At 35.2% G+C, this 27104-nt stretch overlaps 4 protein-coding genes across 8 annotated transcripts; 2 read left to right on the top strand and 2 right to left on the bottom strand.

Annotated features, from left to right (window-relative positions):
• Positions 1 to 699: 699 nt before the first annotated feature.
• LOC18100648 (IQ domain-containing protein IQM1) lies at positions 700 to 3659 on the top strand. Its single transcript, XM_006381947.3, is given in 9 exon segments — positions 700 to 858; positions 1042 to 1502; positions 1504 to 1571; positions 1666 to 1780; positions 1876 to 1941; positions 2039 to 2127; positions 2248 to 2335; positions 2469 to 2801; positions 2914 to 3659. Coding segments are annotated over 9 exon segments (1776 nt in total). The 5' UTR covers positions 700 to 737; the 3' UTR covers positions 3349 to 3659.
• A 7188-nt stretch (positions 3660 to 10847) lies between these two features.
• Positions 10848 to 13895, top strand: LOC7470690 (protein IQ-DOMAIN 6). Its single transcript, XM_006381948.3, has 5 exons — positions 10848 to 11457; positions 11549 to 11794; positions 12343 to 12570; positions 12687 to 12800; positions 12880 to 13895. Exons 1-5 carry the CDS (start codon positions 11386 to 11388, stop codon positions 13570 to 13572), a joined length of 1353 nt encoding a protein of 450 aa, XP_006382010.1. The 5' UTR covers positions 10848 to 11385; the 3' UTR covers positions 13573 to 13895.
• An 828-nt stretch (positions 13896 to 14723) lies between these two features.
• LOC7470691 (cytochrome P450 711A1) lies at positions 14724 to 17644 on the bottom strand. 3 transcript variants are annotated; one of them, XM_052454073.1, is made up of 5 exons: positions 17239 to 17644; positions 16565 to 16717; positions 15625 to 16412; positions 15363 to 15454; positions 14724 to 15257 (listed from the first exon to the last, which is right to left on the bottom strand). In XM_052454073.1, the coding sequence occupies exons 1-5, from the start codon at positions 17463 to 17465 to the stop codon at positions 14928 to 14930; spliced, it is 1590 nt and encodes a 529-aa protein (XP_052310033.1). In that variant the 5' UTR covers positions 17466 to 17644; the 3' UTR covers positions 14724 to 14927. The 3 variants fall into 3 exon arrangements, with proteins under 3 accessions (XP_052310033.1, XP_006382011.1, XP_024460281.1); XM_006381949.3 differs by having other exon boundaries at positions 15363 to 15458; positions 15629 to 16412; positions 17239 to 17641; XM_024604513.2 differs by lacking the exon at positions 17239 to 17644 and adding an exon at positions 16929 to 17230 and having other exon boundaries at positions 15363 to 15458; positions 15629 to 16412.
• Positions 17645 to 22653: 5009 nt separating this feature from the next.
• Positions 22654 to 25214, bottom strand: LOC7462248 (heat shock factor protein HSF30). 3 transcript variants are annotated; one of them, XR_002982616.2, is made up of 3 exons: positions 24603 to 25212; positions 23125 to 24039; positions 22654 to 22876 (listed from the first exon to the last, which is right to left on the bottom strand). XR_002982616.2 is itself a non-coding variant. In XM_002309456.4 (3 exons), the coding sequence occupies exons 1-3, from the start codon at positions 24906 to 24908 to the stop codon at positions 22831 to 22833; spliced, it is 1167 nt and encodes a 388-aa protein (XP_002309492.2). In that variant the 5' UTR covers positions 24909 to 25214; the 3' UTR covers positions 22654 to 22830. The 3 variants fall into 3 exon arrangements, 1 of the variants encoding a protein (XP_002309492.2); XR_002982615.2 differs by having other exon boundaries at positions 22654 to 23032; XM_002309456.4 differs by having other exon boundaries at positions 23225 to 24039; positions 24603 to 25214.
• Positions 25215 to 27104: the final 1890 nt, after the last annotated feature.

Here is a 27104-nt window from a genome sequence, read left to right on the forward strand (position 1 = left end):
TAAGCTCAATTCTTAATCAATTTAATGTTGAAGGATGTAATCGAAAAAAATACATCATTCTTAAAAAAATTTCAAAGCAATCAAAAGAGTGAAGGATTGAATTTGATAGAAAAAAATAAAGGAGGATGAAATCATAAAAACAAATTCATTTTTAATATTATCTTAAATAAAACAAATAAAAATTAAAAGAATGAAGACCAAATCTGATAGATGAAAACTGAACGAAGTTGAAATTATAAAAAATCCAATTTTATAAATTATCTATAATAATAATAATAATAATAATAAAATCCAATTTTTTTTTAAAAAAACAAAGTCATTATTTCACTATTTTCTATTTTAATCTACAATTTATATTCTAGAAATATGATATTTATTGCTACAATGTTTTATCCACCCATCATAGTTTGTTTTAAATCATCTTCTCTTGCACAACCCATAAGAAGTTAACCACTAAATAAATGTATAGTTAAACTCAATTCAATTAGACATATAAAACATGCCTAGTTAATCTTCGGTCCTTCCCTAACCTTTCTCCATAACTTCCTTGAAAGTCCCTAGCACTAGGACGCCCCCACAAATTTCCATACGTGGGCTTGTAGGCAGCGGCAGAGGCAGCTTCACAAAAGGAAATTGCTTTACTTTTTTGAAATCCTTACTTTGACTAGAATATTTCTTTTATATTTTCTATACTGCTAGCTGGCCGTATATATATGAGCTAGTAGTTAAGCTGCCAGATGCATATTTTACTCCAAGCTAGCTTGCGTAGCTATCCCTTCTTTGGAACCTCACAAACAAAGATCAAAGAAAGCACTGAGAGAGAGAGAGAGAGAGAGACCTATTTTTCAGGCACTGTCGGTGAGCCATCTTGATTTATTCTCTTCTCTTACAGTTTTATGTGCATGTTGATGGGTTCTTGCAGTGGACTTGATTGCTAAAAACTTTGATTGTTTTCATGATTAAAGATCATATTTTCTGATTCTTACTTTATTTATGTGATTATCTTGTTAATATGGTTATGGTTGCTTTCATGATGAACAGGCTTGGAGATTCTGATACCACGCATCAATTTTGTTAGTTCTTTAATGGGCCTTTCTTTTTCAATACTCTTATCTGCATGGTCTGCAATTCTGGGACACAAGTTTTTTGGCTCAAAGGATACTGTTGAAAATACTGTTGTAAGGTCCCTAAGCTTTGGAAGGAGAGATGGAGAAATGGGTCCAAGAACAAACAGCTTCAAGAGAGATGGTTCAGAAACCACTGGAAAGTTTGATGGGTCAGATAAAATGAGTATGGAGAGATCATTAAGCTTTGACAGCTGGGACTCCAATGAAACAAAGGCTAAACCATCTAATTCAACCAAAACTTCGAATTCTCTAAAGTTCAAAGCTAATGAAATAGTCCACCTAACAAAGCCTACAATATCACTCCCTGAACCACCTGTGATCTTCTTTTCTCCAAGACCTATTAGTGAGCTTGACGCGGCTGCAACCAAAGTTCAAAAAGGTCTACAAGAGTTATAGGACTAGGAGGAACCTTGCAGATTGTGCAGTTGTTGTTGAGGAACTCTGGTATGTCTTTCAATATCCTTAACTTCTTGACTCTCAAACCTATTTGTTTTGTGTTCTTTGTGATAATATTCATTTGGTATTTCAATTGTTGTAGGTGGAAGGCCTTGGATTTTGCTACTTTGAAAAGGAGCTCCGTATCATTCTTCAGCATTGAGAAACATGAAACTGCTATGTCAAAGTGGGCTAGGGCCAAGACAAGGGTTGCGAAGGTACGGTACATAATTGCTGGTTTCTTTCATACAAATGAATGAGTCGATTCATTAAAAGTTTCATAAAATAACATGTATTCTCTTTGTGTTTGCAGCTTGGGAAGGGTTTATCCAAGGATGAGAAGGCTCAAAAGCTAGCCCTACAACACTGGCTTGAAGCTGTAAGTCCACCATTTTATCTGTGGCTTTTATTGAATTCATTTGGTCTCACTAATTTATCACCTTGCTTAATAAAATATGCTCCCTTATGCTCTGCAGATCGATCCACGCCATCGTTATGGACACAATTTACACTTCTATTATGATATTTGGTCTGACAGCATGAGCACACAACCTTTCTTCTACTGGTAAATAATTAAGACTCGTGCAAAACCAAAATCTTAGTATGATATGCAGTTGTACAAGCATTGCCTACCTTCATTTAGTCCTTTATAACCTTCAGTTTTAATGTCGTTATGGAATTGCAGGTTGGACATTGGTGATGGTAAAGAGGTAAACCTTGAGAAGTGCCCAAGGAGCAAGCTTCAACGCCAATGCATTCAATATCTTGGACCAGTAATGTCTCATGACTCTGCCAGTGTGCAATTCAATTCTAAATTCCCAGTCCCCTAAACCCCTTTTCTGCATACACATGTTTCTAATTTTCATGCATTTATTCAAGTTCTCAAACAGTTCTTGGTCCTTGCAGAAAGAAAGGGAAGCATTTGAGGTGATTGTAGAGGGTGGCAAGCTTGTGTACCGCCAAGCCGGAATTCTTATTAACACGACGGAGGATACGAAGTGGATTTTCGTGTTAAGCACATCAAGATCCTTGTATGTAGGGCAGAAGAATAAAGGCGTTTTCCAGCACTCGAGTTTCCTAGCTGGAGCAGCTACAACAGCAGCTGGAAGATTAGTAGCCCAAGATGGAGTTCTTCAGGCAATATGGCCCTATAGTGGTCATTATCTCCCTAACAAGGACAATTTCAAAGAGTTCATTAGTTTTCTCGAGGAGCATAACGTGGACTTAACAAATGTTAAGGTAATTAAAATCTTCAACACGAAAGACCTACTAGTAATTGCCTTGTTATGACGACAACCATGTTTATGTGTTCATTTGTAGCTTATTAATAACTCTCACCATTTCTTTGCAGAAATGTTCAATAGATGATGACCATGATTCATTCAAAGTTGTTGATGATAAGGAGATTGAGGAAGTCTTCACCACAATCACATCTACCGACACAAAAGCTAATGATGTTGATGGGCCTATTGATAATACGACAGCCAATACTCAACAAGACAGTACAGATGCCAATGCAGCCAAGTTGCAAGCACCAGTATTTGACCTGAGCAAGCGTTTGTCGTGCAAGTGGACTAGTGGATATGGTCCCCGAATTGGATGTGTGAGGGACTATCCAGCTGAATTACAATCTCGGGCACTTGAGCAAGTCAACTTGTCGCCTAGGACCAATCCTGGTGCAGGGAGTTGTGTTCCAATCCCTTCACCGCGGCCTAGCCCAACGATTCGAGTCTCGCCAAGGCTCGCATACATGGGACTTCCTAGCCCGAGGGTATCCGTTAATTAGCTTCTGCTTGCTAAAGAGTTGTGAGATTTCACCAAATGGTGAAATGCCACGGTCCATGTTCATCATGTTTTCTGAATTTTGGAGGTTTAATTTGATCGGATGAGCTCTAGGCCTTGAAATATGTTCAAGAGGGCTTGAGGCTTAGACAAGTAAGGCACTCCTCGTGACCTTACCATCAGTTTTTCTAGTGAGGGCACATTCAAGTGACAATTAACCCATCCTTCTTTGATCATCTATTTATTTCTTTTTTCATCAAGTTGTACAGATAATAAGAGAATAAGCCAAATAAAGTTCTTTCTTTTAATCTCAAAGTTGTGTTATGTTGTGGTGTTATTTAGTTTGTGCTATACAATGGAGAGGAATCGAGGGCTAGGGTTTGATGAGGCAAGAGAAGAATATCTTCTAATCTTCTCTTGCTGTCTGACATGGAGAGGGGGAAGGTGGGCTGGTGGTTGTTGACAATCTGATGTATTTTTCGGTCTCCATTACTCAACAAGAAGAAAAATAACAAATGCAAATGTGCTAATCGAACTGAAGAAAAAGGCAGCAGGTGACTTTCGCAGAAATTCGGATGATCATATCCCATTCCCCATGCTCTTTGTTTGAACTTTGTTTGAAGGATGCGCCTTGACTATTGACTCAGGGCCATCCCCGTCACATGAAAATTCTAAGACACGACCATTCTGTGTTTTCCTTTTCCTTTTCTTCTTTTTCCAAGGGCGGGGAATGTGGACCCGAAAGTTAATTCTTGGGCCTATGTACGCGTTACCCTGCCTGTCCCAGAGACACAGGCGAGTGGTTATTAATGTCTTGTACAGGGAGGTTGGAGTCGTAAAATAATGACACCCCCGGGAATACTGTTTCCCTCACATTTTTTTTATTTTTTTTATTTACATTTTGACCCTTTTTTTTCTTGGTTATTGATTTTTTTTTAATTTAATTCTTATATGATTTGTGTTAGAGATTTAAAGTTGATAATTTGTTTTTTATATAGTTATCATGGTATTATAAAAATATTTTAGCATCGCGGTATGGTCTATTTTTTAAAAAATTTTATTTAAATAAAAAATGATTTTGAAAAAAAACTAGGTTATTAAACTTTATGGACTGAATGACCCAGTTTGCAAGTTTGGCGAGATAACCTTGGTTGTCCCGGTTCGGGGATTTAGCGGGTTGCCTTTTTTTTTTTTTTTTTCTAATTGAACTCGATTTTGCGATCGACTAATTTTTTTTCTATTAGGTTATCATAGTCTTTTAAAAAAGTCTCAGTATTGGTTTGATACTCGATTTTACGATCACGTATTTTTGTTATTTAAATAAACAATAGATTAGAGAGATAAAAAACAAGTTATTAATTTCAATAAAGTCCATTACCCGGTTTGTGAGTTTGATGTGTTGACTCAGGCTACTCGATTCACAGGTTTAACAGGTTCACCCATCAAGCCTGATATGTATTTTTTTAAGTTTTTGGTCCTTTAACTTTTCTATTTTTTTTTATTTCACTCTTCTTCAATATTTGATTGGTTGAGAAATGAATTTATGGTTTTTTTTTTTCTATAAGGTTATCATAATCTCAATAATATCCTTTTTAGGGTTGGTACTCGATTTTGTAAGCATCTAATTTTATCATAATATGAAATAAAAATATTTTTTTTAAAAAAAGAAGGTTATTAAACCCATTGAAATCCATGACCCAGGTTGTAAAGTGACCAAGGTCGATCCAATTTGTCATCGTCTCAATATTAAAAAAAAATTGTGATCTTAATGTTTTTTTTAGAAGTTATGTCATGTTTTTATCGATCATCCAAGTTGTCTTTTGACCTATTAAATTGAATGATTCACTTTAGATTAGCTCCCACATGGTTTAATTTGAAACTTGAGCTAGGCAAAGAACCGGGTTGGCAGGTTTCAAGATCGAACCGCTTGATTGGATTCAATGATATTACCAAAAAAATCTCCATACTCTTAATATTTTTTTTAAGCTTAGAAAAAGAATAATCTGACCCACAGCGAAGCACAAACAAATATACTGGTGTTAGATACTAAAGGCACAAAATGATATATAAATTAAGGTGTTCATACCTATAGTTGGATCGAGTTTGGATTCATAATTGTATTCAACATAATTTCTAATATTTTACAAATTTAAAATCTATTCTATTCATTTTTTTTAGACCTGTGCTAGTTGGATATATTAGGTTGGGCTAATTTTTTTTTATGGATATTACATATCCACGAGTTGAAGTTGAAGCCCCTTAAAGACCTTTTCCTTAATATTATATCTTCAACTTTAAATTGACACTAACAAGATCTATTATGCTCAGTTTATCAACAATTAAGTGTGTGTGTATTTAAATATTAGAATGACCACCTTTTATTCTCATGTCATATTTCTAATATGACTAAACAACCATTTAACTAAATAATAAAATAAACAATTTCGATATAACATATACATTAATGATAAATCAAATGATAGTTAATTCGATTGATCAATTCAATTCGATAATTTATTTTCAATATTACTTGTTGACATAACAAATCAACATATCAAATAATTTCACCTAACAATTCATTCTGATAATTCTTATTGATATAATAAATCAACTCAATCAACTAATTCAATTTAACAATTTATTTGGATATTTTTCACCAACATAATAATTATTATAACAAATTAATGAATTTAATCGATGCAACACAATGACCAAATTTAATACTAGCAACATAATTAATTAATAAAGTCAATCAATTTAGACTAAAAATCAATATCAATAACAACCATCAATATAATAGGTCAACAAAATTTATTTCATTCATTCATACAATAATTTCCACCACCAAAAGCATTAATTCATATCAAACATGCGCATAACACCTCTCAAGCAACAAATCAATTTCCTCAAACTCTTCATTTTCCCTATTATGGCCTACACTAATCTCCTTTAATAACCCATGATATTTTCTTCAATTATCTACTATAAGACATTACTTGTAATACAATTTACTCAAATTGCAATAATTTATAACAATATAACATTTTCCCCAAATTTCTTTTCAAGAACCCTAACTAGAAAAATTCAATTTCATGCATAAAACTAGAGTTTATTCCATAAAACTCACATCATTGGGTTTAAAACTTCTTACCAAGCATGGAAGTGAGTTTTAAATGTTAGCCTGTCGATTCTCTCTTTATAATCTCTAAATTCTCCTCTCAATTCTTGTCTTAGTGATGTTAGCAACTTGATTCTTAAACTTGCCAAACTTTTCCCTTTGATTTATAATAAAACCCAACCAATTTCAAAGGAGAAAAATGAAGAAATTTTTTAAATCCTCCCCCCTCTCTCTCTAGCAGAAGCTAGCCACCATCGAATAGAAATGATGAAATTTTCTTTCTTTTTTATATTCCTAGTTTACCCCTCTCTTATGTTCTTAACATCCTTTTATTTTTATTATTTTAAATCAGATCATGGAAAAATTTTTGTCAGGGTTCTATACCATTTATTTCTTTATCATTTTCAATCATTCTCGTGTGGTCAATTCCCGAAACTAACAATAAAAAGAGTAGAAATTAGCTTGACATTGTAGATCAGAGGTAATTTACTAATGAATGACAAATTAGGAACAAAAAGTACATCATAAATTGTTAACAATGATGTGAGTTTGATAGTTCTTATCCCAACAATAATCAAAAGTGACCATTTACAATTTTAACCTTTTCATTGCATGCACACAGACTGTATGATTGAGAACAATTTAGAGCAACCAGTCATATGATTAGTTGCACCAAAATCAATTATCAAATTATGAGCAGAGTTAGGAATAACACCTAAAAATGCAATAGCAAAAAAATTACTCTTCTACACCAAGGAATAAGATGAAGTTAAAGATACCTTTTGAGGTTGAAAAAATTTATACAGGTGATCTAATTTCTCGCTGGTAAAAGGGACTAGATTTGAGTTAATAAAAAGCTCATGAGTCTCTTTAGGAATGGCTTGGCAAGCATGACCGTCACATTTGGATTTTGGCTTTCAATTTTCTAGTTCATCATCGAGTTTCCAGCACATCTTCTTTGCATGCCATTTTTTTGAAAAGTTCGCATCATTGTTTCTTATGCTCATCATTGTTAGAATCAACACCTCTTGACACAAGAGTAAAGCTCTCGGGTTCCAAGTTGAAACCAGGTTCAATGTTGCACAACATGATTTTTATCCTTAACTCCTCACATCTGACTTTAGAAAAAAAAACCTTCTCGAATAGAGGACAATGGCTTCCTGTAAAAAATACAACCTCAAACCTAATCCAAACTCCTGTTAAGGTTGGTTAAAAACATGTAAACCATGTCGTTTTCTTTCTTTTCTTATGGAAACCGTGGTCGTTTGAATTCTCTCAAACATCATCCTTACACTGATCAAGTTCTTGTCATAACGTTCCATTGTAATAAGTAGTAACATTATGATCATTCTACTTGAATTTTTAATGTCTAGTCTTCAAATCAAAGATTTGAGAATAATTCTCTAGGTCCAAATAAAGATCTTGAATGACCTCCTAGACATCTTTAGTAATGGGATGAAATAAGTAAGGTTTTCTAATGACAAGTTTCATGTAATTGTAAGATAACAAGAGGTTTTTTAGACTACTATTTTTTTTATATTATGATCACCAACCACAAGTTTTGATATTTTGCTAGTCAGATGCCCCATTTTTCCTCTGTCATCAATAAATGATTTTACATATTGAGCCTACTTGAGATATTTATGCCTATCAAGTTTTGTAATTATGAGTCAAAAGGCCAAATTCTAGGAAGAATGATATTTGGGAGGAATAATGAGATTAGGCTAGAAATTATTTCAAGAGGGATGATTATAAGATAAATAGTAAAGGAAGACCACCAAATCAAGAAGATCATCAGCGAATCAAAAATTATACAACACATCTTTAGACTAGAAAATAGGAAATAAAAACTACTAGAATATGAAATAGTAATTTCAAATTTTATTCGCAAATAAATAGGAATTCCTAATTTATTTCTTAGAAATCCAAAAAACATCCCTAGTAAAAATACAAACAAATTACTTCAATTGTAAAAAAAAATAAAATCTAAGTATTAAAAAACAAATGGACAGAGATACAATCCTTAAATTTGTCTAAAAATTACTCATTGTTTGATTGGCGAGCAACATGATTTGTGGTACATAAAACCAATCCAAACTTTATATCATTCTCATCCAGGTCAGGATTTAAAGGAGACTCAATTCTTTTGTCACCCATGTCTAAGGGAGTAGATAACTTTTTGATAAAGGTAGGTGATAGAATATACTTTGTTTATTATATATGGTCCAACACGGATGAAGTGGTTAAAATAATGGATTGTTACCTTATCCTAGTTGTTGGTCAGTGGCAAGAGTATTTTTGGACTTTAGCATGCTAAAAAATTGATAAAATAACACAATGTAAAAAATATTTAGAGAAATAAAATAGTTTAGAGAGTTACATATATCATATGCAACTCTTTCAAATTATAAAATTTGGAAGACACATGATTTAACAAGGAGGGAGGAGAGGGAGAGAAGAAAAGAACGAAAGAAAGCAAAAGATACCGGAGGCACACCTAAACTCTGATAATGACACCACAGGTACCGTTGGAAAGATTTCGATGAGACAAATTCAATAACACTAAGAAAGGTCATCAACAGTGATAAAAGTGGGCCACACGAGTGATCTAAAAAGAAGTGAGCCCCGACACCTTTGGACGACTTGTGTGACCCACTTCGTTCACCATTTATGACATTGTTTTATGTCGTTGAACTCGTCTCATCGAGATCTTTTCAACAATATTAATGGTGTCATCATCGAAGTTTCGGTGTGCTTTCTTTTACTTTTTCTCTCTCCTCTCTCTCCACAAATTACAAGGAGGAGAGATGAGAGAGAAAAAGCAAAAAAGCAAAAAAAAAAGAAAATGATCCTGGAAGCACACCAAAGCTCTAATGATGACACCACCAATATCGTTTAGAAGATCTTGATAAGACGAGTCCAACGATACCAAATAAGGTCATAAACGGTGAACGAAGTGGGCCACACGAGTCATCCAAGGGTGTTGAGGCTCATATGGCCCACTCTGGTTATTGTTGTTGACCTTCCTTGGTGTTGTTAGATTTGTCTTGTTAAGATCTTTTCAATGGTACTAGTGGTATCATAATCAGAGTTTTGATGTGCTTCTAGGTTTTTATTTTCTTTCTTTCCTTTTTTTTTCCTCTCTCATCTCTCCTTGTTAAATTATGTGTCTTTTAAATTTTACAATTTGAAAGAGTCAACTCGCGAATTGTAAATATCATATGGGACTTTCTAAATTGTACTACTTCCTTATATATTTTTTGTATTTTGTTATTTTATCATAATTGTTTTTTCTCACTACGCTAGAAAACAAAAAAAACTCCTGGTGGCAAGAAGTGCTAGTATACAACTATACACCATAGAGAGCCACAATGGAAATTAAAAAAATCTTACTGCAGCACTTCCTGAAGAGTGAAGAGTAACCTCGGTGCCAATGCCTGACAAAGAACACTAGCAGGAAACATGGTTGTAATTAACAAGGAAAAGACTTCATTAGCTCATTTATTGCAGTGAGCTGTATTCTCTAGATGCTTGCAAATTAACCTGCAGCTTAAAGCAACTAGAGAAAAGTCAACTTTGAAACTAGTGAGGAATCATCTCACGCATGGTGAGGAGTTTACCAAGACAAACTTCCCTGCTCGGAGGTCTAGTTCCTCTCTAGCTGGTTGGATTTCAGACTAGTGAAGTTCCCATTGATTACTCTTGAGAGCTGAGATGAGTCAGTCCAAGACAATTCAATTGACAAATGAGACGAGAAGGGTCATTTTGATTGATCGTTTAAGTTATTGATGGTGCTAGCAGCACCTCTAATGTTCTTAATTTATACAAAGAATGCATCAGATGCTAACTGCAACAATAAATTTTTGGTGTTTTATAGAGGGCACGTCAAAGAATGTATTGCTTAAAAGAGCAACAGGGAAAGTTCTTTATCATGTGTGTGTGTGTGTGTGTGTCTAATCAGACATTATAGCTAGCAAAACCCTAAATTATAATATTGGAACTATCTTTATACTTCACAGCTCATACAGAAAAGAGATGCATTGCTATAATGAACCAGCATAGGATGCTCTGTTTAAATTTTGAACACATTCCCGAGCTTAGGAGTTAAAGACATGTGCCCGAATTAAAAAATTCTGCAAAAAGTTAACCAATATGCCAATTCCCACTGAACAAGATTTGAAAAACATGTATTTGGTTGGCTTTTGGGACAAATCCAAAATTAAAAATTCAAAATCCATCTTTGGCACTTTGCAAGCAAGGATTGGTAATCTGGACATGCCATTGGTTTCCATTTACTGACATTGTATTACTGATCAGCTAGGCAGTCATTGGCTTTCAACTTTTTCACTCCCACCACTGAAACTAAATATTGTTTGTTTACAAAACACCAGATCTTCGTTACACTGACTAGAGAAGATTTATTGTCGGCATGCCTTTGTAGTAACCAAAGGGTTGGTGCCTTTCCATGTTTTTTTTTACCAAAAGTAGGTACCTCCATCTGTAATATTATAGTACTATCCAAAGGACCAAACAGTCTCCTCCTTAGAATTCGAGCGGGACGAGTCGTTGATTGTCTCTTGCTTGTTTGAATTTCAAATATCAAACGGGCACATTGGACAATGTAAGCAGAGACAAAAAGAAGAAAGGAAAAAACCCATCAACCCACTAACCCAGCATCAGAACCCATGTCTCAAGTCTTGCCCATTTTGCATCTCCCTCTCTCTTGCTTTCTTTAGCTAGCTATTTTTCAAGCTCGGTTTCTTCAGAAATTTCTACCTTTTTAGGCTCTTTCTAATACTACATCAAGCTACATTGTTGCAACACTTTTTTTTTAAAAAAAAGTTTGCATCTTTCAAGTTTTAAGAGGTTTAAACACCATATCTGGTTACGTGCTTGCTCTGCTTGAGCAAGAAGTTTTTAGTGATGGGTGCATCAGGAAAATGGGTGAAATCCATTATAGGTCTAAAAAAGTCTGATAAAGATCAAGACCAATATGTAAGCTAAAACACTATCAACCAAAAAGACCCGACCATTATGTTCTTTACTGTAGTGATAGTAATGCTAGTGATATGTGTTGTTTCTGTAGGAGAAGGTGAGTGGAAAGAGCAAGAAATGGAAGCTATGGAGGAGTTCATCAGGAGATTTGGGGTCTTCATGGAAGGGTTTCAAAGGGAACCACAGAGCAGCATCAGAGGCATCGGGTTCTTCACCACTGGCTGATCCATTTACTGCTGCAATGGCTACTGTGGTTAGAGCTCCTCCTAAGGATTTCAGGGTTGTCAGGCAAGAATGGGCTGCTATCAGGATTCAAACTGCTTTTCGTGGATTCTTGGTAAATGGTTTTTTATTTTACTTTTTTGTTCTTGGATCTTTTTTAACTGTTTGATTGCTGAGAAAATGGAATAGGAGGGAAAGAAAGTTCAATGTTTTGAAATTTTATGATTTGGGTTTTGATTGCTGAGAAAATGGAACACGAGGGAAAGAAAGTTCAATGTTTTGAAATTTTATGATTCGGATTTTGCATTTACTGTTTGTTGGAAAAATAGGAACTTTCCCCATTCTTTCAACTAGAAAAAAATGGAAAAACTTCCTTCAATCTTTGTAATTGGAAAAATTGAAGACACTACACATCTCAGATAATTTCACCCAAATGCTGTGTTGAAATATTACATGGAAAGCGCAAGATCTGTTGATGATCACTGGCTCTATTTGCAACATCACCGAATCCTGTGTTAGCAAATGAAACTCTAATCAAACAAAGGAAACAGGTAGTCATATAAGAGACAACTTTCTAAATTTCAAAGTAAAAACTTTGAATAGAATAGTTGGCAAATCTATTTACATTTTTTGTTGAATTGAACTATAAAGTAACTGGTGTAGGCAAGAAGGGCTCTGAGGGCCTTGAAAGGAGTGGTGAGACTCCAAGCTCTAGTTCGAGGTCGACAAGTGAGGAAGCAGGCTGCAGTGACACTTAAGTGCATGCAAGCTCTTGTTCGTGTTCAAGCTCATGTTAGGGCTCGTCGTGTGCGAATGTCCTTAGAAGGGCAGGCAGTGCAGAATATGCTGAATGAGCGACGTAGCAAGGCTGACCTCTTGAAACATGCTGAGGTATGATGAAAACCACTAAATATACACATGTTAATGACCATTTTGGTAGTCCTAAGCACTAGCTATGCTGATTTAAACTCTTTTGCAATGCACTAAGGATCTTGATTTAATTTCAGGAAGGGTGGTGTGATAGAAAGGGGACATTAGAAGACGTGAAGTCAAAACTGCAAATGAGGCAAGAAGGAGCCTTCAAGAGAGAAAGAGCTATTGCTTACTCCCTTGCTCAAAAAGTATGCCACCATCACATGTTGTGCTACCTTTCTCTTTCATATAAGCTAAGTATCTTCACTAACTTCTTTATTTTTTCAGCAATGGAGATCAAACCCCAGCTCAAACACTCGACCCAATAACTCGGTATATTCTTTCAAGAATGAGGAGTTTGATAAGAATAGCTGGGGATGGAGTTGGCTTGAACGTTGGATGGCAGCCAAGCCATGGGAGACTAGATTGATGGAACAAACCCATACTGATCCCTCAGTGACTCCACCACCCAAGTCCTGTGTAGATGCAAGCACACATTCGAAATCCTTTGAACAAAGTTCAGTGAAAGTGAGAAAGAACAATGTAACCACTAGAATTTCAGCGAGACCTCCAATCGGGCATGTTACTCGCTCATCTTCAAGTCCAAGTTCTGAAGTCCGCTTTGATGAGAGCTCAGCTTCTTCATCAATTTGTACTTCTACAACACCAATATCAGGAAACACTGGCTTGGCCTCAGATAAAACAGAGGAGAGTGGTAACAGCAGGCCAAACTACATGAACCTGACCGAGTCAACCAAGGCAAAGCAAAACACATCCAGTCATTTATTTCATAGGATTCAAAGGCAGTCCATGGATGAGTTTCAGTTTTTCAAAAAGTCAGCGGCGTTCTCAAATGGAGATTCAAAAAGCAGTGCTGGTTCTGATCCTTCAGTTAATTTATCCAAGCCACTTTGCTTGCCGACAAGATTTGATAAGAACTCGATGAAACAAATAAGAGGAACGGATCATTTGTATGCCTAGATGGATTGGTTTATGTTTGTTAAGAAGTTTCAACGACTTGTTGTTCTCCATTGTTGAGATGTGTACTAATTTAGGAGCATTTCTGCAATCATTACTAAGCTGTAGCTAAGACAGCTTGATGAGTATGCTAGTGTTTTGAGGGCTATCCATTCTGTAAAATAGTTCATTTATGGCTGTGTATGTGATATCCACCAGTAGCTTCCTACTATCATACCACCAAAATTGTGACAGATCAATGGATATTTGCAGGACCTGGATTGTTCTAGGGCATTTGTGCCATCACCTTCAAATATTGTGAAATCTCATCGATATTGTGGTGTGTTTTTTCTCCTTTCAAAAAGTGGGTGTCTAGTGAGATTTGGCTGGGAACCAATCCTCTTCCTTCCAAGTCATGACCACAGATCGTTGCTACTTTTTTCAGTTTGCTTTGGATGAAATTTAGTTGCTGAAAGCATGCTCTCTCCATAATAGTACTATTGTCAAAACATGTATTATATTTATATTAGACTGGTAAGAAAAAAAAAAAAGTTTATCTTTGTAAAATCATGCTAGAGTTAATACATGTTTAAAATTACAAGCATAACTTCATTTTTAATATAAATATGATAAAAAAAATTATAACATACATACTAAATATATAATTAAACTTGGAATTGATATCAATTTAAAGTTTTAACATGTATACTTGTAATAAAAAATATCTATATTTAAATTAAAACAAATAAGAATATTTACCCGTTAAAGCACTTTAAAGTAATGGAATTTGTGTTGTTATCGAATTATTTATTCTTAAAGCTTTATCGTTCCCTACTTCTGCAACTAAAATGTTTACAATATGCCTCCCAAGATTTCAATAATACCTTTTCAGCTTAGATGCATTTCTAAATAAAACCTTTGAATTGAAAAACTCTCAAATATCTTTCAACAAAATATAAATCTAAACTCTAAATTTTTGAAAAAAACTATAACATAAAAAAGAATAAAAACACTAAAAATAAAATGAGAAAGAGTGTAAAGATATCTAAAACAATTCAAGTTTGAAACTCTTCATTTAATTTTTATAGTGAATTTTAAAAGTTAAAATATAAAAATAATAATAAAAATTAACTCTAATTATTATCAATTAGTCACAACAAATCAAGAAATAAATCTAGAAAAACTAAGAATTATATATATCACTCTTAATTTATTTAAATCATATTAATTAAACAAATTTTTAACAATAAATACAAGATAAATTCTTTACACAGGGCACATTTATCAACACGAAGATTTATTAACTATTTATTCGAAAGGATGGCCTTTCCATGATAGTATGTGATATTTCTAAGAGATTTATCTCAGAACAACAACCTTCAAGTTCGTTTTATGATTCTAAGCTTTACTCCACGCTTGAAGTTGAGAACTATGCCAAATTCAAATTCAAGAGGTTTTTCCATGGTTGGGGAATGTCGAAATAAATATTTCCGGTACAAGTGTATCAGGGAGAGCTTGATTTCTTGTATGGAAAATTTCTTGCCAATGCAAGCTCTAGGTCCGATTCCAAAGGGTATAAGAGCGCAAGGATGCCTTCGTTTTTCTTCTTCGCAATTTGGATCAAACCTCTCTGGCTTGAACCTGTCTGGCTCTGGGAAGTTCTTAGGGTCTTTTGCTAGAACTCCAGGTGCTAACCAGATCCATGTGCCCTGTTCATCAAAAAGGAAACCATAAGTACATCTAAAATGGTAGGTGTATGAGTTCTAGGCACGTAAACAGTCATACAGAATCAGATCAATGCTCTATAACAATACCTTCGGGAGAACATAACCTCCTATCTCTACTTCTTTTGATGTTTCTCTTGCAACTAATGGAGAAACAACGTAAAACCTCATTGCCTCTTTAACTACCTGCAATTAAACCATCTATCAGAAAATGAAATTCCACAGTTTGATAACACACTCTATGAAACATGGAGATCAGGATTTGCAATGACAGCAAAATCTTTGTGGGTCAGATAATTCGGAGAAAGTAATAATGCGGCATCAGGAGACCGATAGAAAAACTTCAAGAGACTTGCCTGGTCAAGATAGGGGAATTTGTTTTGAAGATCAAGAGCTGTTGGAATCTGCTCATGAGGACCAAACCCATCAATTTCAGCAAGCAACTTCTTCTCAGTTTCTGGATGTTGAGCAACTAAATAAACAACTGAAGATAATGTAAAGGATGTTGTAATAGATCCAGCAAGAAGATGCTCATAAGTAACTGCACTAATATAATCTGGAGTAAAAACTTTCTTTGACAGAGTCTCTGATTCCCTTGCACGTAATATTAGTGACAAGAAGTCCTTTGAACCCCTATTTTTCTCTTCCATTTTCTTTCTGACAATCTCATCAAGCCGGCCGCTTATATTCCTATTAGTCCTATCAACTTTCCAGTCCATGGTGCCAGGAATTCGTTTAAGGATCTGCCTAAATGGCTCCTGCAGTATGGGGACAAGTAGACCTATTATAATTGAAAAGGAACCTGACAAGTCCATCTTAAGTTGTGTTGTTGAGTAGATATGTTGATTAATGAACTCTGACACATCACAGTTGTCTTTGCCTTGGTTATGGAAACTGTTGATTGAATCACTGGCTGATTGTGGTTTAGAGAGGCCAAAATCAACACCAAAAGCAGCTTGTCCTATCACATCCGTGGCCAATTTGAGGGAGAAGTTGGAGAAGGTGATTTCTTCATTAGAAGACTGAAAATTATCGGTTGCAGACTCAATGAATGATTGCATGGTGGGCACTAAGCTGGCTAAGTGTGATGGCTGGTAGACTGAAAGTATTGTGTTTCTCATGGTTGACCATCTTGCATCCCTGCAAGTTCAAATTTCACCAGAAACTTTGTTCATAATCTGCAGTTATTTGCACACTAAATTTGGATGAAGCCTTGGTGAAAAGAGATGAATGAAAAGTATTATAGAGAAGATAAGCATGCTTAATCTCTGCGATCATATCACATATGTTACCTGGTGAAGAAGAGACCTTTCTGATGAAGAGGAGAAGCTGAGATGGGAGAGGGAACACTTCTATTTGGAATGTCTTTGAACTTCTTTATCGCAACTTCTTTACAAAGCTCTGGGTCAGCAACTATGATCAGTGGTTGTCTCCCCATATGAAACCTGCTCCATAGTGATCCCAACAAACCTAAAATTTATTTTCTATTCCAAATTTATCAGTAGCCTAACCTAGTTTCAGTGTTTCACCATTTTAACCGAAGGGGCCTAGCAAATCAATAGCCCTTGTCTAGAGATAACATTTGACATGTACAAAATCAGATGCAAATCCACTAGCTGCTAATTGTATGAAACAAGAGGGCAAAACAGGAGTTACAGAATACTAAAATTTCTTCTGGAGGGACACCTATCTCTCCACTTCCATCAACATTTCTTCCTTCTCCAATCACCTCACTTTTCATTACTCTTTGAGGAAGTTAGACTACAAAAAAATATCTTTCCAGAGAAGGGAAAAAAGAGAGTCAAATTAGACTTTACAAAATTAATCCTCTAAGCAAGTTCAAAGTCCCGACCTAAAGCATATAATACGTATCAATCACAGGGAAAGGAGCAAAAGAAAAACATTCAAGAACTTTCACCAGCTCTAGCATGGCAGCGAATTTAGAGATTAAAAGCTGTAACCTGACCTGAAAATGGGGCCATAACGTTTTGCAAGAACTGAAAACACATCAGGGCCATGCTTCGCCATCAAGGGAAGGTGACCCAACAAGGGGATCACTGGAGGGCCTGGCACCTTCCTAACACCCCAGTAGGGTCCATACAAGTAACCCAATAATCCCAATAGCATGGCGAACACTGTGCAAATAATAGCTGTGACCACAGGTACATCTGTAAACAAGACCTGTAAATCCATACTTGGAGAGTGTTGCCCTCTAAGTAGATGGATGCTCTTGTTACAGATAATAGAAGAAGAGGGGAGAGCCTCCCAAGTTTATAGCTCTACCAAAATGTGGGGACTGGGAATGGGAAAAAGAAGTGGTTGTCTCTCTAAGCATCTTTTTGGGCACTATGTCTTTGTTGGTTTTTGAATCATTATATTGGTGACTATTTGAAGCCCATGCCCATGCCCATTATTTCTCAACACCTGGTTAAATATTTCCTGTGCGACAAGTGACCCCTCATTTCGTCTGCATACCATAGGTGCTTTTGTCTTGTAAATAAATCACAGTAACTGTCCTGTCACTTGAGATTTTTTTTATTACAAAATAACTTTTGTTTATGAAAAAACAAGTAGAGGGTAAGCATGATTGTCCAGATTCTTGACAAACCATACTGTATAAGATGAACAACTTCTGTGGGACAGTACGAGTTTATAATATGATAAGATGGGATGAAATATGAATAAATAAATGATTCCATAACCATGTTCTTCGTGCTTCTTTAAAAAGCACTTCCATATCCTGGCAAACAACTATTTATTGTTCTCAACTCTTCCGATTCAAAATCCCCTTACAGCTTAAAATGAAGACGTAGAAAGTAAATTGTTCTTGATATTATGTTGTGGTGATTTTTATTTTTTATCTTTCCATTTTCTAATTGAAGTGATCCCAAATGATGGAATAACACAATGAAATCATATTATATTCGCTTAACCTAGTCCATTTTCGATCATTGGATGCCCATCCACGACAGAATATGCATATCTTTAAGCAGAAAAGTGACCCTGTTCAGATAATATGGTCAGTCACATCCATGGAAAGCAAAGAATGCGTGCTGACAACTGATGGCTTGTGGAAGAGTCAAGAAAGCAATTACTTTTGCCAGTAAGTCTCCGTTATCCATCTTGCAACGACATATTCGAGCTCTATGCGATTTGTAAAGCTCCTTCGATGCTTCTGCTGGTTTACCATCAAGGTGACTTGAAGCAGGCTTATCTGTTTATGAACTCGATTCGCCCTTCGGGTCGAAGGTAGTTATTTTGTAGCAACTGTAGTGTGCAAAACCAAGGATTCCTTGGACTCGTAGCTCTGTCTCCGCTTACAGTGAGTAGTAAATGTTTGAGACAGCAATGGATATGTTTCAGAACGCATCTTGTGCGCATGCTTGTCTCATACATCACAGTGACAGGCACTAGATCATGTCGCTGCCTCATGACCATGTTAAAATATCGCATTGAATATTTAATGGCTCTGGAAAGGGTTGATAATGACACCAGTTTTTCTGTATTCTATTCTTGTTTTCTAGTTTAAAGTAAAATCGCATTGAACTTGCTTTCCTCGGCATTATTGCTACTGTACAGGCCAATGATACTCAATACTGTGCAGGCGGAGCTTCTTGACTAGCAGCATAACTTTTAAGAACACCAAGAATCAGTCTCGTGTTATCAAATCTACTAGCTATTTCACCCTCGTGCTGTCACAAATCGTAAAATTTTTCCAAAAAGATCCAGGTTATTTTTTTTAAAAATCAAAATATAAATCAAAAAATTCATGAAAACATCAAATCAAATAAATTGATAACTATTTATTTAAATAAATACAAAGAAAGTCGTTAACTATAACTAAAAAAAAATTAAAAAATTGAGAGATGGATGAGGCCAAGATATTTAACATCACAATACGAGTCATTTACTCAACTGTATTTAATTAATTTATTTATGAAAATCAATTTGTAACAAAAATCGATACATACATAAAATTTATTGAAAAAAATCAAAGGAAAAAAAATTTATATGCAAGGTTGTACATATTAAAAATACTGTTAAAAAATAAATGTTTTTTTATTTAAAAAAATAAGTTCAATTCATATAAAATAAAATAAAAAATTATAAATGAATCACACTAATCTCATAAAAAAATATGTAACACAAAAAAATATAATTAAAAGAATGAGGTTGAGAATCAAAATAAAAAACAAATTGGAGGCCATAAAAAAAACTAACATTAGATCGGTAATTTGAAAAGAAAAAACTTTAATAAAATGAAAAAGAAATCAACATAATGAGGATTAAATTGAAAAAAAATAAAATAACATAAATTTTGATTGAATGATGAAATTGAAAACAACAAAACTTTAACAAAAGAGTCAGGGAAAGAAATAAAAAATCAAAATAATAAGGACCAAATTGCAAGCAATAACACATGACAAATTGTAACTAAAGGACGAAATTGAAAACATCAAAAACTTTCCCAAAAGGACCAAGGACTAAAATAAACAATAAAAAACCTAAGGACGTAAATCAAGAAACAAATAGAAAAGAGGACCGACCTGCACTTTTGCTAGGAGAGAGAGAGAAAAGCAAGAAGAAAAACAAAGAAACGACCACCGGCGATAAACCGTCCACCAAAATTTACCACGCGTGGCACCATTAGGAAGAGGGTGAGGCGGCACCCTTTGCTAGGTTTCCTTTCTTTTTTTATTTTAAGGGCAGAAAAGTCATCTAATAATCTTGAAAAAAATGCAAAGATATAAAGACCCTTTACTAGCTGTTCATTTTTTTTTAGCTCGGGTGCAAGTAATTATATTGTTTTTTCCAAAAAAAAAAAGATAGTTATAACCCCTAACAATCCTTTAATAACCGATTGATATCTTAGAAATGACTCAATTACCCCCATTACCAAGGCACCTAAAATCCTCTTAAAAGGATGAAATCCACATTGTTTTATCACAATCTACATTATAATGTCTCTATATCCATAGTGAAAGCTACATGAAAAGAACAACACATTTTATATTTTTGTTAATGTTGCCATTTTAATTTAAAATTTATCAAAAATGATAACCATTAGTAATGATTATTATAACCATTTTAATTAATTACTATAACAGTTCTATGTCATATATTAATTGTTTTAAATATGATTAGTAACGAATATTTTTGTGAGGTATATATATATATATATAGGCGAGTGCAATTCATATTATTAGAGATTTTTAAGAATAAAAAGCACTTTACTATTTTAAACTATTCTCTCACATATTTATTTTAAAACATTCATTTCTATTTTTTATTTATCCTTTTAATTTAAGTGAGTATTAAAGGTGATTAAAGGTTTAGAGAATTTTTCCTCCATTCAAGAAAAATTATAATGAATTGTTATTTCTTCAAAGAGAATCACATTATATATTATATATCCTTGCGCTACCACATGTTATAATCTCAGGTTTATCGAATCCTTACTCTTTTTATTTTTATTTTTAATTAAAATTATTTTTATTATTACTTTTAAATACTAAGTTTTTTTTAAAATTAACATGGATATCCGGACCAGCTTGCGTATCCCTTAACTAATTTCATAGGTCCTGAAGTTAACGACCATATAAGTTTCCAGTAGCCCTAAGATTTGTAAAACTCGAACTGGTGACCTTTAGAGAGCAAACCCAAAACAGAACCTAACCAGTTAAGCTACACCATTAATAAGTTACATCAAGTAATAATTGCTTCATTTGTTTGCCTTATTTATTTTTCATTAATTCTCCGAACAATCAAGGGTCAGAAACACTTGCAAGACGTACGTTTTGTAACATCATCTCAATAGGCCAGTCTACAACCAAGCGCGCAGCGAAATGAATCTACTGAAAAAAATGGTGTACAAGAACTGCATCAAAGTTTTATCCATTATGTGCTAGCACAGCTTACCTCCTTCCTCTTTCACCCAAATGTGTGGCCATTGCACGACGCCGGTCGCCACTTCTCAAATCCCTGTTGAATGAAATCACAGACATGTGCTGGCCAAGCCATCACATAAAATTGCAGAAATGTGTACACCATCACCTACTGATGACTGCAACCAGATGTCTCAGATCAAGTCCCGGTGAGCAGCAACCACACACCCAAGATTATGTGGGGATAGGACCGTCACACAGCTTGCAGGTTGCCCCGCAGCACCTTCAGAGATCTCACACTCAAATTAAGGCCTTAAAGCTTCTGTATGAACGACCACTGAAAACAGCACCCAGATATCGATAACTTCCGAATTACAAGCATCCATTATCAACCATGACCAAAACCCTTGGAACCCTAACAAGTGCTTTGGCATAACACAACGTTTATAAAAATCCTTATAGAATCATGGACAGGAGCTTTCCACCCTCCAACTTCTCAATCCAACTGGGATTCAGATTCACAAGCCATAATCCATGTCTACTTATTCCAACAGGAAACATAGTCTCTAATTAACACAGATAAAACAAAAAAAAAAAAAAAAAAAACAAGAAGCACAATCAACACAATTCTATCTAATAGGATCACTACACAACAACCTAATTTAATTATTGAATATTTTGTCTTCAAATAGTATTCTGTAAAAAGTTTACACCTTAAATAAACTTAAAAACTGACCTAAACAAGCTAAAAAAAAATATGAAAATAAAGAGAATAAATAACAAAACTAGACTAGACCGAAGCTTAATTTAAAAATATTCCGGATTTGAGCTGGTTAGAGAAGCTGTCCCTTTTATGAAATTGAGCTTGTAGAATCTCTTGAAAAAATTTAAACACTAAATAAAAAATTATAGGAATTTTTGTCCAGCTAATCACTCTGCATGATCCATAACTATTCTTGAACCTAGCTCTATCCTATCAGTTCATAAATATCCCTACAAAACCATTCACTCACATAACCCACAACTGACGTATTAAAACCACCTACATCACTAATTTACATTCAATCAACTCAAGTAAACAAGAAACTGTAATCTGCTGGCTTAAATCATAAAAAGGCAGCGGTGTCTGGAACACAGTCAGACAATGCAAGGTCTGGTAGCTTTGCAATCATACCCTGTACGTTCTATTAATTGAAATTTGAAATGCGTTAAATTGCTGATAGTCATATAAAGCAAGCTTTTCTTTCAATTACGAATCAGTATAACCATGAGATCTCAAATAGGAATCTGAGCTCCAACAATCATGTAGCACTGCTGCTCTTCCAAATCAAGCATCACCGATACATGATTGCAGCATTGAATAGTTAATCACAGTATCAACTGTAAAAAAGTCTACGCAGTCACAAAAGCTGGTCACGAATAACAACCATATTTAGAGGCTGTCCCGGTCCAGAGAAACCTCTCAATTTTAGTGGATAACACATACAAGAAATTAGTTATATCTAAAACGTACAGTATGTCTCATACATTTATATACATCATATACACTATACACACAAGTTTTTATGTAATTGTATATATAACAGTGGGATGTACACAAAAGGAAACTGTCAGCAACGGAAGTTGAGAAAACGAACATATAAAGCAGTGGAGTCTAGAACTCGTTAGATGATTCAAATCCAGACACCCCTCCGAAAAATTCTTTGTTGGCGTTCCGGCCTGCAAAAATTCAGCAGAGAAGAATCAATGGAATCTCAAGGGCTCAAAGTAATTTAAAAAATTAAGAAATATTGAGGAATTTCATTCTAATTCAAGAAGGAAACAGAAGAGCAGAGTAACATCTGTTGGCCGTGTTGGAACTTCCACCACTCCCTCCTGTACGACAAAAAATATAGTCCTCAGTCACAAACAAACAAGAAGGAAATCTAAATAAAATAGAAATCCCAAACCAGGATTCATAGGTATACCATTATGGAAACAGGAATGGGGTTGCAGAGACCAACACAAAACCATACAAACTCCCAAAAATCATTTAATAACAGCTATGTCTTATATCATGGATTTGACCTGAGATAACCCATTTGATCCACAAGGTCCTGAAAATCATCACTCCAGTCCACAGGTTTCGCAACCAAATCCTCAACTTCCACATCAACTTCTGGTTCATCACTCACAACAACTTCATTAGGTTCCCCGGAAACTAAATCATCAGTAAGTAACTCCTCCCAAATTGTCTCATTAACAGCATCCAAAGTGCTACCACCACTTGCTGTGTCCATAGAACTTGCTATTGGGTCCTTGATATCACTGCTTGATTCATTGTCCAAGACAGCAGAGAAAAGCGTCTCCATCTCGTTCTCAATAGTTGGTAAATCCTGATTCATGTAATCAACAAATTGGCTGCTACCTAATGCCACAGATGCAACTTCTTGCAAATTTTCAACACTTGGGCTTGCAGTGAGTCTCCTCTTACGCCCAATTTCAACACCTCTTATTTCTCTCCTCTGTGCAGCCCTTTGTGCAAATTGCTCGATAAAGGATGGGTTGTTGAGAGCTTTAGCAAGGAATGTCATCACCCGCTGCTGTTTTCTCTCTGTGCTTCGTAACCTATCCTCCATCGCAGCAATGTGTTCCCTCGACTGCTGTTGTTGCTGCCTAAGCCTTACAATCTCTGCCATTAACACGTTTCGGTCTCTTTTTAACCTTTCAAGCTCTCCTTCAAATTCAAATTGTCCTAACTCAATGCAAGCTCCTCCACCTTGTTGTTGTGTGGTCTGTGAGAGATGTCTTTTCCGTTTGATGGTCTTCAATAGATGCTTCTGCCCTCCCAAAAACCCTTCATTGGCAAATTCCCACCGGTCAGGATCAACCTTCCTGAAACCCTGCATCACAATGCAACAAGAATGAGTTCAGCACTCCTTGAAAAACAGCATATCAATATTACTAGCGAAACCAACAAAAAGTAAAATAAGGTAAGATAGTTCACTTGAGCAGAAATACGACAAAAAAAGGAGACTTCGTATTAAAATTAACATATATACTTAAAGAAATTGAAATTAGCATACAAATTGATATTAACATGGAGTGATTGACAAACAAACAGGATAAAACAAAAACAAAACTGCACAGCATTTTCCAATACATATGCAATCACAATTACTATAAGAAGCAAGAAACCTAGATTGAATTAACATACATCGACATTTTCAAAAACATTTGATCTGCGATCACAAAACAAAGACCACACAAACTCAGAAATGAAAAATAAAAATCCAATCCTCAACCTAAGATAATCCACCTCAATTAAGAAATTCGAAGGTCACAAGCTTAAAACCTAACTTCCATTCAAATTAGAAGCATCATAATTAGCACTCACCATAAAAGATTAACTATCACACCTCATATGAACATTTATCAAGAAAGATGAGGGTATATGAGTTCTTACATAAGTGTTGAGCTGTCGAATGAAGCTGGAGAAGTTACTGTGTTTGAAGTGTTTCGGAAGCAAAGTAGTAGAGAACTTATGAGAGTCCCAAACTATGAAGCTATTGCGACCTCCACTCCACGAAACCACTGTATCCGTTGAAGGGTCTTCCACCATTTCATATGTCTTCGTCAAGAACGGAGGTGGGCCCACTTCATTTAACCCCTCCATTGGATGCGGAGAGAAACTAGAGGATGATGAAGATGAAGAAGCTCCACCTCCAGTACATGTCACTGTCTCCTCTTCTTTCACTACAACTCCCTCCATTTTCGCAGAAACTCTCAGTCTATGATGTCTCAATTAAGGTTGATTGGGTGTCTAATTACTTGGGTTTTTAAAGTTTGTAGCTTTTGGTCTTGTGTTTAGCGTTTTTGAAGGGAAAGATTGAAACTTGGAAGTAGCCTCTGCCTCAATGTTTACGCATGGGAGTAGGGAGAGGGAGTGAGCTTTATAGGACGGAGGAAAGAAAAGCACTAGAAAGAGGATGGGAGATATCGTGTTTTTCTCAGAACTTTCTGACACTTGTCGGATTGTGTGGGGTTCCAGAATTCAGACAACCAGACCTCGAAGTTCTAGACGATTCTCAAATGTTCTCTTGCAGGAGATATTTTGCAAGGAAAGATTTCAACAACCACAACGATTTAGCCCAGCAACTACTATTGGGCCTCATTGCAGGATCTGGATTGTCTTGGTCCTGTTTTTTCTGAGTCCGGTGTGCGGCCCGTAGAAGCATTCAAGAGACCAAATCCATTTGGGTTGATTGGGTCAAATGAATGAGCTTCCATTTGGGCCCTGATTCTTTTGTATCTGTGGCCTTAAGCTGCCCAGTCTAGTGATCGTGCATCTCTCGTTTGTCACTTAACATAGGGGACTCTCAACCTAGGCTTTTGTAACTCCTTTTATCTCTCTCCAAAGATGTTAGGAATTGCGGTTAAAATTGCTTTTAGATGTGTTTTTAAAAAATATTAAATTAATATTGTTTTTTGTTTTTTTAATGGTTTTTTATGTGCGATATCAGAATATATATTTTTTTTCAAGTGAAAAATACATTGCACTGCAATACTAAACACACTTTAATTTTTGGCAATACTAAACACACTTTAATTTTTGGCTTTTAGATGTCGTCTAGGATGAAAATTCTTTAAATAATGTTCGAGTAAATATAAATAATAATACGAATTTTAAATACGTTTGATGTGTTGAATAATTGATGAATTTATTGGAGTGAATTTTTTATGAAAAAAGGAGGAAAATTATTAAAATATTATTAATGGTAAAAAAAATAATTGTTCATATAACCAGTGAAACCGAACACATATGTTTTTATTTGTTTTGTTAATATTTAAAGATATTATAACTATAAAAAAACTAAAAGTTAAAACAAACAAAAACAAAAATATCACGAGTGTTAGTAAAGCTCCTGGATGAAATCATGGCATTTAAAAAGTTTTCCTAGATGACAAAATTGAATTATAAACAATATGGGCCTCTCGCTATCTCATTCTCTCATGCATACACAGTTGCTGCGCAAGGTGGCAAGGGTGCTTGAGGACCTTCGTCGATGCCAGCAGAATTGGCTGTGAATTTTAGGAAAGACAAGGAGACCATGGCCATGCTTTGTTCCACCAAGTAAAGTCCAAAGAGAAGGAAACCAATCGAACTCGAATAAGACTAAAAAAGCTGTGCTATAAGATGAGATTGCACATGCACATACCGATCGAATCCCTCGAGTCTGTCCACAAATTAATGAAGGGCCCCTTCTGCTTCCAAGCTGACATGTGAATCTTCAGCCGGAAGGGATGGCCGTCAAGTCATTCTTAATTTACTTCTGCTGCTATACATCAGTTATAATTTATTCATTCATGGAGGCCTTTGTGTGTTAATATAATTAGATTTAATTGCTTGTTGATAAATTCGATGCCTCTAAGAGTGTTCTTTATCAATCATAAACCTATTTTGATGGAACGTAAAGTCCAAAATCAAGAGGAATTGGAGCCCAGCAAGAGTACTGGTCAAAAGGGGATGCCCTATGCCTTGTCTTTTACAGCTACATAACCTAGGCCATGACGACTTGCCCAAGTACTAGAATAATCAACATGATTTTTGGGATCGCATTGCCTGGAGAAAAGAGACTTGTGATGTCTCTCTATACGTGTAGACAAGAATAAATTAAAGAAGAAAACTAGGGTTATGAAAACGTGAGAGGGAATTTTTACAGCATGATTACTCCTTTTCTAATGAATGAAACCCTAATTTAATTTATATAGTACTCAAAGTGGCCTCGTTGCAACTTGCTTCTGTATCTTATTTCTTATTCTCTCCAAGATCCATGATATCATACACATATATTGAGCTGGAATTAAAATAACCAAGATCTAGATTAATTACTACATCTACTCTTCTCTTATTGACTGCACTCAATGAGTCCATGCGAGTATAATTTTCCTGTAAATCTCTCTCTGT

This window comes from Populus trichocarpa, chromosome 6 (genome assembly GCF_000002775.5).
Source record: "Populus trichocarpa isolate Nisqually-1 chromosome 6, P.trichocarpa_v4.1, whole genome shotgun sequence".
Lineage (NCBI taxonomy): Eukaryota > Viridiplantae > Streptophyta > Magnoliopsida > Malpighiales > Salicaceae > Populus > Populus trichocarpa.